This window comes from Triturus cristatus, chromosome 6 (genome assembly GCF_964204655.1).
Source record: "Triturus cristatus chromosome 6, aTriCri1.1, whole genome shotgun sequence".
Lineage (NCBI taxonomy): Eukaryota > Metazoa > Chordata > Amphibia > Caudata > Salamandridae > Triturus > Triturus cristatus.
In genome coordinates, this window is record NC_140589.1 from 1230553093 (window position 1) to 1230567139 (window position 14047).

Sequence of the window (14047 nt, forward strand, 5' to 3'; positions counted from 1 at the left end):
TGGTCGAGGGGAGGATTTAAAACATTCGAGATGCTGCAGACGGAGTTTCAGTTGAAGGGCAGTGAATACTTTCGATACCTGCAGATCCGTCATGCACTGGGCTCCGTCTTCCCAGACGTCGCCTCCATCCCGGAGTCTTCCCCCCTGGAGGATAGAGTGCTAGATGGCCACGTCCCAGACAGTACGATCTCCCTTATTTATAAAAAACTGATTAATGATCGATCGGGCTTGCTGATTGGCCTTCGCGAGGCTTGGGTTGCCGACGGTCTGGAATTGGACGATGAGGACTGGACCTCCGCGGTGGCCTCTCCGAAGGAGGTGGCTATACCGGCTCGCCTTCGCTTCGTCCAGCTCAAGATACTCCACCGGGTCTACATGACGGGGCCAAGGCTTCAGCGTATGGGCTATACTGAGGATGGATTGTGTAAGCGTGGTTGTGGTGCCGTGGCGACCTTCCTGCATATTCTATGGGAATGCCCGAAGGTGGAGCGATTCTGGCGCGGTGTGCATGAGGTCCTGCGAGTGGTTACGCGTGTTGCGCTGCTGCCGGAAGCGAGGAGATGCCTGTTGAATGTGTGGGAACCAACTGACTACTCGGCTCCGCAAACGTGGTGGGTGACTCTGGGATATATGATTGCTAAGCGTGATATTGCGCAACTGTGGGGATCCCAGAACCCCCGGCGGTGTCGGCCTGGAAAGAGCACATGGACTGGTGCATGTTTCGAGAAAAGGTGGTGTATGTGGCGAGGGGTAAGCCTGGGACATGGGTGAAAGTGTGGGGCCCCTGGAACGCCTACCGTGGGAGTATCTGCGCGCCACCGTTGCTGCCTGCTGCCTCACCAGCCCCGTCCCCTTAGCTGACTCCTTCCCCTAGCCCCGGGCACAGGGTTCCCCCCAGTCCTCGCTCTGTTTCCCTCCCCCTCCTTGGACTCCTCTGATAGTTGGGGTTCCCCATTGGGGAGCACGTGCTGCTATTTTCGACTGTGGGTAGCCTTGTGGGTGTTGTTTTCTTGTTGTTTGTATAAAATGAAACCGTACTGTGGGGTATTATGGCTGTGGCCCATGATGTTGATAACTCCTGCTTATGCTCCTTGTAACGCCAAGTGTTCTATGAACGTATGCCATATGTTTTTGCCATTCCTAGCGGCCGGCCGGAAGGTTGTGGGCCCATATTTGTATATTCTTGAGATTTGTAATAAACGGTTTAAAAAAAAAAAAAAAAAAAAGTATACTGCAAGCAGGATTCAGAAAGGGCACCTCCACTGTGGACCAGATCTTCCGACTTCAGGTCATACATTGGAAGACCGTGAGTCTAGAGGGTGGCAGCCTCTATCTCATTTTTGTTGACCTGAGGTCGGCATTCGACCTGGTCCCGCGAGAAAAACTGTGGAAGGTGCTTCTGGCTCTTAATGTCCCCTTGTATCTTTTGGACACTGTCAGCAGACTTCACACGCAAAATTTTGCCCAGGTTAGATGCGGCAAATATGGCGAGCTTTCTTCCCGCTTTCCCGTAAATCGTGGAGTCCGACAGGGATGCGTGCTGGCACCCACATTATTCTGTCTATATATCAATGGGCTCATCAAGCATCTGGAAGGTATTAGGGACATAGATGCGCCCAGACTTGCCACGGGTTTGGTGCCAGCGTTGATGTTCGCTGACGACACTCTCTTGTTATCGCGAACATCAACTGGCATCCAACGTATTCTAGATGGCTTTGTGGATTTCTGCGCAGAAAGAGGCTTAGAGATCAATTTGGCTAAAACCAAATATATGATCCTAAATCCCCCCAAACATACACGGCCAAACCCAGTCCTGAATGGTGTTTACCTTGAGCGGGTAACTACATTCAGTTGTCTGGGGATTTTATTACAAGAAAACTTTGGCTGGGGTGGTCAAATTGCCAATTCTGTGCTAAAACTTGCCCAAACCACCGGGGGAATATCCCAAGTATTCAGGGGTTCGGCCTCCAAACCAGTGTCTCCAGCACTAGAAATATATAGGACACAAGTAAGAGCAGCCTCCATATATGGAGCAGAACTGTGGGGCCACTCCAGAATACACAGCCTGATCGGGTCTGAAAACTTATTCGTGAGGAGTCTGTTGGGCCTTCCCTCTAGCTCCCCGTTGACCCCTATCAGGCTGGATTGTAGGTTATTACCCATGGAACAAGTGGTAATGTTGCGTCCATTGATATATTGGAAGAGACTATGGTCTAATGATGAGTTGGGATTTTATCGTGATGAATTCAAGGGAGTCTGGTCCCAACTAAAGAGCAAGAATATCCCTTGGTTGAGATTCGTCAGGGATACTTGCATCAAGATTGGCCTTCCTGAATTATGGACCTCTCCGGAGGTCTCATGCCTGGTTCTACCCAAAGTAAAATTGGTTGAACAGTTTAAAAATTACCATCTTGCGCGTCTGTATGAATGCCCCAAGATCGGCAGGCTGACGGCTGTGTTCCTCCAAATTAAAGATAATTACAGGAGAGAGGAGTTTTTAGATTTGGTCAGTCCGCCGGCCGCGAGGAAGCTTTATTGCCAACTGAGAATGGGCTGTCTTCCGCTCAGGTCATTTACATCTGGCTGGGATGCCAACAATATCACCGCCTGCCCGGCCTGTAGCTATATATTGGAGGATGAAAAACATGTTTTCTTTTTCTGCCCAATATATCTACCCCAAAGGAAACGCTGGATTAAGCCCCTATGCAACAATCTTGGTTTCAGAGAATGCGATAAAGCAATGAGAGTCTTAAAGTATGACACTAAACCCCGATAGTTTTTACAGTCTCCCGGTTCCTTAACTCTGTATGGTTATTACGTAGGAAATTTTTATAATCAACCATCCTGTCAAATACTTTTCTGTTTTACTTGAATGTACTGCAATATCTTTGAAAAATGAATGGATTGGTTGTGTTTTTATGTTTTCTTTTACTGTATTATCTATTGTGAAATTTCTTGTTGCTTTTATGGTCATAGAACCGAAATAAAGTTTAAAGAAGAAGAAATTCAAAGGCGTGTAATCGCGTGCCTCATGGGAGTCAGGGTCGTGGTGCTTCCATCTTCCCATATGTTTTGGAAAAACAAGTGCTCCACTCTTTAGCATGTAACCACTGCATTGCTTCCTTTTTAGTCTCTCCCTTATCTGGTTAGTAACCTGATGCGTTCACATACATAACTAGTCTTCACTTCTTGAGAAGCTGCCTCTCTATTTCCACCAGTCCTGGTTTTCTTGACAGCCCAGATATTTCAGCTCGGTGATTATGAATTATCGCCTTTTATTGGCAATCATTTTCATTTCATGCTGGGAGATTCCTACTTCTGCCAGAGAGTTGCCAGTGATCTACAAATCTCCAGTATTATGCTATGATGGAATGTTTCAAAGTGGGATTCTTTCTTGCTGTTCTTTGATTCTTGTTTCATTGTACCAATATCTTTGCAAGTTAAGGCTCTCGTCTTATAGGAGCCCTGTGAACATTTATAAAAGAAATAGCTGCATGGACTCATATAAAAAGACAAAAACATGTTGGCTTTCTTGATTTTAGACAACAGTTCGCCAATGGCACCAAAAAGAGCTTAAGGTCTGATGCACAAAGCAATTCTGTGGTAGCAAACTCCGTGATTATCAAAATCAAAGGATTTGTGACCTCAAAGTGCCTTTTTTGCTAATTACGTACCCCATTTTGCAATTCGGAAAAGTCTTTCTAAACCCCTAAATGGGTTTACCACCTCGTTCTGACTCACAGTAAGGAAAGGGCATGTTATATGGTTTACACAGCAAAATCCGAAACATGTCGAAAACATTCAATGAGCAACATGCCTCTTTATACATTAGACTCATAATCCAGCCAGTCCATTTATATGACCTTGTGATCAGACCTCACCGTCACATTAGCACTTGGCTTCTAAGAGCTGCTCTTTAGAAACTGGTCCAGATATATCCAGCATCCCATATCTGAAAAACAACTCAAGACTGCACTTTGCAGAGACAATCTTTCTCTTATACTTATGACTCCCTCAAATAGAATGAAAATTACTCCTAACCCCATTGTCCAGGCAGAAACCTCCCTGTGGTATGATTACCCCCTACCTCCAAGTAGAGTAAGGCCTTCTATGAATGTGACTGAATCCCTTCTGCTACGCCATCCTCTTTTTTAAGAGCTACCGCAAAGCTTCTCAGTAGTTTCTCCCACATGTAAAATTAATCTATAACACCTATAGGCCAAATGTTCCAGCAGAAAGAAATGATACAGCACCACATCTTATCAATTACCCATAGGTTACTAGATAACTGAATTTGCATCCTCCAAGCAACCTATGTATACTTACTCACTCAAATATGGGAATCATGATGCTTCTGCTCTACTCACTAAAGTTTATGTGATGCTCCCTGTAATTACTCTGGAAATATTTTAGATCAGACTTGCTTATTGTCGTAAAGTGGGTGCCCCAGGCGTTCCGGAGTGCCTCGTTTAGTGATCAACCGTTTATGCTGATGCTCATTGGAACATCTCTGAAACAGTCCGACAAATTTTCAGCACTTCAACAGACACACTACGCTTGATTGCTGCTTGCTCATTCATTCCAATTGCAGCCTTGTATCCCTATTACTCGCTGTCACTCCTGCAGTAAGCCAAAGACAATCTTTCAATGACAACTCCATTTCCATTGTTTACAGAGGAGCAGCTTCAGTGGATTTTCCCTTCATTGAATGAGCAGCAGTGTCTAAGGTTTCGGCGGTGGAGTTTCGCAGCCCATGGTACACCAACACTGGGCCCTCTCGTTCTCAGGCTTGATGCAGGGAATTCTCCCATTTTGTCAAAGTCATAGAACTCAGAGACTGAGCATGCTCCAGAATTGTATGACGGAGTGTCCTCTTCGGAGTAGGATTGCTTCAGAGCCCTTATTTTCCTTAAATGTTAATGTTTAAAAGGATTGCCCATTGCCTGGAAATTGAATCACCCAAATATATCCCTAACCTTGACATGAAATACACATGAAGTGTTCCTTTCTTTTAACTCTTTTCATGTTCATGTATGACACCCAACCAGTGTTATAAGCATCATTGCACACATTGCTCAAATAAACAACACACAACTAATAACAGCCATGAATATTCAATGCATCAAAACATGATAATGGGAACACAGGACCACATTCTTAACATTTCCAAACTGACAGCCAAAGCAACGAGGGAACTACTCCTACCTTATAAAAGGCATGTGATAGGGTCTCACGAAGATAAAGAGGCAGACACCCACCAGCTGCCCAGAGGTCAGAAGGATGTATCTGTGGGTCCTCGATAGAGCCTTCTGAATCTGCTCAGCCCACAGTTTCTTATTGGTGGTGCTAGAAAGGAGAATACACATTTCAATAAAGACATACAACATCATTTGATTAAGTACACGCTCCTACGGGAAGCAACAAATGTCAAAGCAATCACATTAGGTCATTTGGGCGAAACCTTTTGAGAGAAAAACTTTTAATGACGAAGACTTGAAGATACTTTGTAAAAAAAAAATGCAGAAAGGTTCTCTGATTGAAAACTAAATAACACAAGGCAGCATCTCCATGCGTATCATAACCATTACATTGAATACCATGACTACATCAATGTACCATCCCCAAGATTTCGTGTTGCCCGGACTAATGATAGCGCTTAAACTGCCTTCACTGGGACTTAAAATAGTAAACTAGCCAGGGACAGTGACTCTGGTGATGGTCAGGTGTCAAAGCAAGGTTAGAGATTTTTTTTAAATGGGAACATCATAAGTTTCCAAAACGGGCAAAAGAAGGATGTCGTTCATAGTAAAAATAGAAAAACAGTCAAATAATAACATTGTATAGAGTAAAGAAGGTATTTTATGGTCGCTTAAATATTGTATCGCCGTCAAAGATAGAGTTACAGCAAGAAAGTGAAGAAAAGCCCAAAGGAAATAGCCTACCTAACAGCACAATAGAAATGTAAGGAATGAAGAAAACCAAAGGGGCTGGGGTGTCATGGAAAGAACAGGAAAAAACATATTTCTCTTATTATTTCTAGCAAAAAAAAATTCTCGACTCAGGTGTCCTAGCTGTTGTACATTTTTTAACCCAGATCCGTTTCGTTACAATACGACATTTATCTCACATTGTTTATATATTATTTAAAATAATAACAAATTATCGACAATGTGCTTGACAGCACAACAACAGTTGCGCTTTATTCCGACCCACAACCCCGTGCACAGGGTCTTTTCACAAACCTCAGTTAAAGCCACATTGTCTTTTTGAAGCATGCCTCAGAGGCTGAGGGTTTTAAAAGGCTTCCAAAATGGCTCTTTACTTTCAGAAGGCCTTCTTCCCTAATTGAAAACAGACCGATAAACGCTCCCTCCCGAGGCACCTACAAAGCCTTCTAAATAAACAGGCCATAACTTTAAAAGTCAACTAAACGCACACCAGATTCTTGGTACAAGCGTCAACAATACTTTTTTTTAAACAACACACACTTAAGATTGACTCCTAAATACATTGTTATTCCATTTATCAAATGGTAGAACCTGAAGCCCCTTTCTCTCAAATGGTAGAACCCAAATCCCCAATAGTAAGCTTTGGTTAAGCAGAAGGGATTTTCCAGCAGGTCAGCAGCAAGGGGGATGTTTTGCATGAGTCACGGCTGCCGCGTGTAGGCCTTCCGGTGACGCAGCAGTCGACACAAGGAGAGCTGTACTAGTCCGAGGCACTCAAGCATTTCGTTGTATAGTACTTTATTGTAGCATTTTTATAGCGCTTCCTATCGCCATCTGAGGCACTGAAGCACGTACCCACACGGGTAGAAAGCTGCCCTGTGAAAGTGTGCGGTTGGCAGGGTGCAGTTTTTGTTTTGAGCCTACATGGAAAGTTTTTTCGTGCTGTAAGGTGCCCTTATCGTTTTGATGGTGGAATGGGTGAAGGTAGGTGCGAGAGACGCACACATTGAAATTGTAAGGACAAACCAGCTTAGCCACGGGGCAGTGCGATGCTGAGTGCATGTTTATGGCTGCAGGCAACATGCAGAGATGTGTCCAGATGAGTGAGTACAAGGATACCAAAATGGCAAGAATTGGAACTGGTGAGATAAGGCATGCATCATTTCATTTGTATTTATTTATTTATTTACATCCCATGAAGGAGGAAGGAAGTGGAAGAGCAATCAAGGCTGGCACCCTGAGTAGAATTACACAAACTTCAGAAGGTCCACATTCCACCTGCTGCTGCTGCTGGTCGAAAGAAGCCAACAGTTGGAACAGGGATTCATGCACCAACCCCCTCTCAAGCTCTTGAAGGCTCACAAAGGTAGACGGGCACCAGACGCGCGAGCCCTAGTTGCATTGTGGCTCAGACCCTGGCTAGGCTGGCAGCGTGCAAGTGTTTGGTGAGAGACAAAGCGCTTCTAGGTTGCTGCCCTGACTGCGCAAGAGCGAATCAGCCTGCCTCGTATTACCCTGCTATCTTCAACCCTTCATGCGAGCCCAATGCTTTTCTTTGAGCTCAGGTCACCTTGTTTTAATCAAGTTTTGATAGTGAGGCACCCTCCTGACTTTCTAGAATTTCCTCCCAGAACAACTTTCACTTTCATTACCAATGGTGAATGCCATTTCAGAGTTAAAACAAGCATTTGCAATGCAATAGGTCACGCTTTTGCGAAAGTTTGAGCTATTGGCATTGTAAATGACAATGCCTTTTGTTTTTGCGTTTGAAAACCTGCAAGCTGTGTATAAACAAGAACTTTGTACTTATAGTCCATGCTTATGAGAAGCAAGGCTGGCAGTCTCTTTTACTGCCAGCCTTGCTTCTCGTAAGCAAGGGCTATGCGTACAAAGTGCGTGTTTATGCACCGCTTGCAGGTTTTCAAAACAAATGAATAAAAGGCATTGTCATTTACAATGCCAATAGCTCAAACTCTCGCAAATGCGAGACCTATTGCATTGCAAATGCTTGTTGAGAAATACAGCTATGTCAAAAAAATACCCTACAACCGTGCTGCTCAATTTTAAAACACATAAAATGACCAGAGAAACTGTGACATGACTGGTGCAGTAAAATCCGCCACAAACTTCACCATAAAAGTGGAACTAGCAGACATATGTGGAAATTACAGAGAGCAACTTTGAAAAAGAGGTCTTCAAAAAAAGGTACTGCTAATCATTTTTGTCATAAAGTCTGCAACAAAGCATCCCGATGGTCGCAGTTTGCCGATAACACAGAGGTAGGTGGTATACGTATACAAATAGGAACAGGTGTTCACATAGAAATAGGAGTGATTAAAAATGGATCATGTTGCTGTAAACCAACAATGGACCCATTTACAGAAACATTTCACAAGTTGACTAACACAGGCATAATCAGCAATTAAAAACCATGAATCAAAAATTATCGACACATACTAACCATTGTTCATCTCAAAAATGTCTATACAGCATAGAGTATTTTAGTACCGCAAAAGCGAGGTGAAATATAACACTTAAAGCAAGGTTACGCACAGTACATTAGTTGATAAATATTCACAGGTATGCATGTAATGCAACGGTAACACATTTAAATATAAACAGCAAAATGGCATAGATATGCACCCTTCTGCAGCAAAAAAAAAACAACATAGCAGGCAACGACCCATCAAGTGGGTAACAGAAATACTGAATGACCAATATTCCGCTAAATGAAAGACTAACTTTTTTGAATGATAATTCATTTCAAAATTCACTGACGTCCTGCAAATGATGTGGATCTTTTTATGCAAAGAAAGTAACTTCCAATCTAGAAAAAAAATTATCGATGCATAGTCTTCCGTAACGTAAGACACTTGTATGGTGACGTTTGGCTCACTTAAAACCACTCACTCTGAACAACTTTCATTTAAAGTGTCATGTGATCTGACAATATTAGCAACGCACGTCAAAGCATTGGTTCAAACGTGGGGGGTTTTTCCCCTCAAAAAAAGGCCATCAATAAAAATGAAGGGTGAAGATTCATCTGAAAAGAGAAACCTGTAGTCCAAACCTTCAACTGAGATATCTGTTTATGTAAAGCGGCAACAGCTGTCCAGAGCTATCTTAGATTACACATCATGAAAGAGCAATTAATGTTCCTACTTTACCAGTTTCTTATCCAATTTGTAGCTCAGTAGCCTAGCAATAAAATTACATGGTCGCTCCCTTGTACTGCACACACCAGCAGAACACAAAATAATAACAAGCATTGGCATAGCCAATAGGTCTCGCCTTTGGGACCTTATAAGTGTTTAGTTATCCAGCACAATATCCTTGGTGCAACAAGATAAACTGTTGCATGGCTAAACACTTATAAGGTCCCAAAGGCGAGACCTATTGGCTACGCCAATGCTCGTTTCAAGGAGGCCTCGAAATGGGTCTTTATCGGGCATCGTTTTGTGCCCTGGCATGGGCGGTCTGTTTTTTTACGGACTGCAACGACAGTAGGCACATCGATGTACGCTGCTCACCCTGCTCACTTCTCACTCGTGGAGAAGTTATGTCATGACGTCATGCCAGGTGAGTGTTGTAGGTGAAGGGAAATTCTTTAAAGAGAGTCCTTATCTCTCTGGATTTCCCTTCTCTTTTTGAAATAGAAGCGCATAAACATTGTCGTGGTGTCACCTAGGCATTAAGTAGAAGCTTTTTCAATATTATTATATACCAGTCATAGTTGCTGCTTATTTATCTTATGCAACTAAAAACCATTGACAATGCCAATAGTCCTGACTTGTTTTAATTATGAGGTTACTTGTTTCATATATCTGGATGCATCGACAAAAAACGCAAAATACAAGTCGGGCGGCACAGTATGCTAAACACAGATTTTTAGCTAGCGTGTTTTTTAGCCACGCCCTTAATTGCATTTGACACGCTCATTTGAGAGACCCCCCTGATTATAATTACAACCGTCTCAGCACCTGCTTTTAAAAAGTGCCGGTGCTGAGCTGAGCACCGGCAGGACATGGCCTACTTAAAAGCCCTGTGCATAAATAAATATAAACATCATATCCTTGCAAAAATGAGCACAGCTAAGGTGGTTATTTTCGAAAATGGCAAACTGAGGGAGTCTCTAAACGTTGTCACAGCTGACTGGAGATGTGTATTTTCAGCAGTGGTATGTGACCTCGGAGCAAGCGCCGGGCTATCAGACAACCAACCACGCAGTTGGTAGAACACATGGCCGAGGTTAACGTAGTGTAAGTGGGGAATACTGGACTACCACTTACAGGTTTTTGGAAGCACAACCAAGAATTTTGCTCCTAGACCACATCCCTAATCTAAAATAACAAGCAGTCGCCTTTTCCGCCTCTCCCTCGTTGTGCGGGTTGTTGTCACAGAACAGTGAAGTCTCTGACGGCACCTAGTTGCAGTTTAGAGTCTAACTTTGAGTACTTTGCTGAGAACTGCGAAACGTCATTTTCAAAAGTTACATTTTTACATCGTCTGTACTCCGCATATCATCGAGAATGCTCAATATTTTATTTAAAGGGATAGAAAGAGAAGTTTGCAGTAGGAGCTGCCCAGGCATGGCCCTTTCTGTACATTGTTCATGTGACACCACGGCGGAAGAAAGGCGGTTTTGGGGGTCCCCTTTTGAAGAATAATCCTTCTGCGAGTCTCAGCATCTGTGTAAACTGTGAGCGGCCCGGCCTCAGTGGGAACTCCAGGGAGGGGGGCGGGGGGATACGGTTTTGTCTTTAGAAATCTAGTTTGATTTAAATCCGTTCATTCAGCCTTTTGGGGCAGAGGGACGCCCGCTTCCCCCCAACAGATATAAGTGTGTGTGACTGACCATGAGCAGTCCGTCGGTTTAGGGAACGCGAACATTAGCCGTTGCGAACTGCGAAACGCCAATTTCAAAAGTTGCATTTTTACATCCTCTGTACTCCGCATATCATTGAGAAATCTCAATATTTTATTTAAAGGGATAGAAAGAGAAGTTTGCAGTAAAAGCTGCCCAGGCATGGCCCTTTCTGTACATTGTTCGTGTGACCCCCCGGCAGAAGAAAGGCAGGTTTGGGGGTCCCCTTTTGAAGAATAATCCTTCTGCGAGGGATGCCCGCTTCCCCCTAACAGATATAAGTGTGTGTGACTGACCATGAGCAGTCCGTCGGTTTAGGGAACGCGAACATTAGCCGTTGGTGCCGGCCTAGTCCGCAATGACATGCCAAGCTCTGCCCGTTACGTCTAACTATGGGCAGTTTAGGAATTAGAAAACATGCACGCGAATGGTGCGTGAGTGCGCCACAGCGAGCCATGTGTTTTGAATTATCGCACACGCGTCTGGGCATGATAATTCAAGACACATGACGCCCGTGCAGGTAACCACAAGCATTAGGCCGTGGGCAGAGCAAAGGCGGGACATGCACCAGCCTTTGCCCAATTGCGTGCTGTCTTTCTTAGAAAGACACACGCAAAGCCCAATAGCCTGTAACCAAAAACAAAACACACGCACAAGATTTTAGAAGCCCCTTACAAAAGTCTCGCAGAGCAGCACATGCGCGCTGGCTCAGGCGAGACCTAAAAACTAAGCTCTGCAACGGAGAGGATGTGCGCATTCTGGTATCAGTGTGCTCCTCTCAGTAGGGGGAGGAGAGTGGTTGCAGAAAGCACACACCTGCAGTGACTCTTGACGTTGCGTTCACCTATGCTTAACAGAGAAATGGTGCATATGCCGAGAATGCTGCTCAAGGGATGGAGGGTAAAACCACAATTAGACAATTAGTATTGCTTGTGCTGTATGCTCCATACACCTCCCCCTTTTTTACAGGATTCAAGGCAAAATTGGCGTATTTTGGAAAGCTCCTACTCTTACCTTCAGCCTGGTCCATCCTCAAACCCCATGAGTGCGGCTCCAGACTGTGATGGAGAGCTCCTCTCAGGTGATAGCACACAGACAGAGCCTCCTCCCTATGGGGCGGTGTGCTAGAAACACATACAACCAGGGGCTGATTTTGGCAACTCATTTGGTGGGGTCTTCACGAAGCTGCTCGTCAGGCGTTGTTCCAGGGTTGCAAGCTGAGACTGTCCATGGTTCCTTATTGCCAGAATCCCTGTCAGCCAGTCAGGCTCTTTTTTTTTTTGGAAGGGTATATATTTTGACGGCTATCTTCTACGGCCTCCCTGAGCTCGCGCTCGCCTAGGAGCACGCGCAAGCGAGCTCCTCTCAAGTCGGCAAACAGTAGCTGCCAATGGCGAAGGAGCGCGAGCCGGCGGTACAATACTGAAGCATGCGTTCTAGCCTGTCAGCGGAGGAGAGAAAAGCGAACCCCACCTGCCATTGGCTGCTCTCGCAGCATGTGACTGAGTTCGAAAACCTTAGAGGGAGCCAGCGGTGGGTTGTATTGACGCTATTTTGGATGGCGGGGAATGAGGTTTGCGAGAGTACGTAGTAGAGGAAGTGGTAGTCCGTTGTGGAGAGTCAGCGGCGTGTGTTCCTTTTACCGCCATTGAGCTACGAGCAACGAAGCGAGGAATTCTGTTATTTTAAACATAGTATGGCACACTTCATCTGTGAGGTCCTTCACGTTACCATGTGTGCGGGGAATACCTGGGGCTCTACTAGTCACCACAATTTCATCTTATCAGTGAAGCGGTGCTTTTGGGGAAATACGTCGAGATTCCACCTCTCACTTACGAGCATTGGGTGATTCCATTCTGTCACCAAGTCATAGATGCTAAAGTGACCACATGTTATTTGGAGACGCTGTCTGGAAGAGAAGCCATACGCGAGCGTGTGCGAGCTAAATCTCCAGTCCGGGTGGGCGGGGCCTAAGAGAGACAGGGCGGTCACCAACCCCACTTCCAAAGATAAGAGACAGAAAACCAACGACAATAGATCTCGCCAAGGTGAGCAGCGCATGCGCTGAAACGCAGGCAAGACCTAAGAAGAGACATTGTGATGAAATGCGACTTTGCCTGCTTCCATCACTTGGGCTAGGACAACAGCATGGCACCGATCTGGTATTTCTCAATTTGTTTAGTCTTAGCCTGCTCTTATTAGTTCTGTGCGCCTTGCTAAAACACTTTTTAAGGCTCTGCTAGACAGAGCATGCGCAGTCTCTTTGAGGAATGTTGTTTACTCTTAAAGGGCCCGACTGCCTCCCATTACTTACCATTTGTTGACTTCAAAGCTTCTCTCAATTGCTTGCTTACTGCAGGCCAGTTCTGCGGTGGCCACTTCCTTCCTCTTGCATTTGATCCTCCCCTGGAGCATGGCCCAAGTATGTGTGTCCTTAAACTGCTAGCGCTCTAGGGGGCAATTTGTTTTGCTGAGCCACTCTACAGAGTGCATCTTTTGTAGGTAGGCCCACTTTCACTTTTGATATGATGCACTGGAAAAATCTGTCATAAAATGAGCTGTTTACCCGACTGCTTGAAAGCGGGGCTGAGGAGAATCCCGTGCTGCACTCGCCTTCCCACTTGACATTTTAAAGCTTGTTCACACAATATAGGGCTGATATTTCAATATCTTCCAGTGTTGACCGGGCTGCTACCTCCCAAATAAGCAGAGGAGAAGCTTTGCTGTTTAAAAACAACCTCCGCTCTGTTTAGTGTGCAAGTATGAGTGTCTCACCCCCAGCAAGCGGTTCTTCTCATTTAAGCACTGCTGAAGATATTGTTTATAGATTCAATACCCTTGCACTATGCCTCTTATTTTGTGGCCTGACTGCGTTGTGGATTTTATTAGAAATGGTAAGAAATGCCTTATGTAGATCACCTCCCGTATTTTCTTCAATAGGTCTATTAGTATGATGAACACATTACTAGCTTGGTTGGCGAACTGTGATATGGCAGGCTAGAGGTTCACAACTCATTATGCAATTAATGAAGCCACAATAAAAGATGTAGGTATTAAAATAATCACCGTAAATGCTGACTCACTTCTTTAGGGCCGTATATACTGTGGTGAAACACAAGTATTATTTATCATTCTAATCCATGCCTTTGAAACATTGTACTTCGTGAGCACTGCTTTATACACCTGTTACTCATGGCTAACAATGAAAAGGATTGCTAAAAGATCCCTCAGGCTT

The 14047-nt window shown here is 44.6% G+C and overlaps 1 protein-coding gene across 2 annotated transcripts in view; it reads right to left on the bottom strand.

Annotated features, from left to right (window-relative positions):
- SYNJ2 (synaptojanin 2) overlaps positions 1 to 14047 on the bottom strand; it is a 583647-nt gene that overhangs the window by 184976 nt on the left and 384624 nt on the right. For both annotated transcript variants that reach the window (XM_085612162.1, XM_085612163.1), the window contains one exon: positions 5206 to 5346. In XM_085612162.1, the coding sequence (XP_085468288.1) occupies positions 5206 to 5346 (141 nt within the window). The remainder of the gene's footprint in view (positions 1 to 5205; positions 5347 to 14047) is intronic.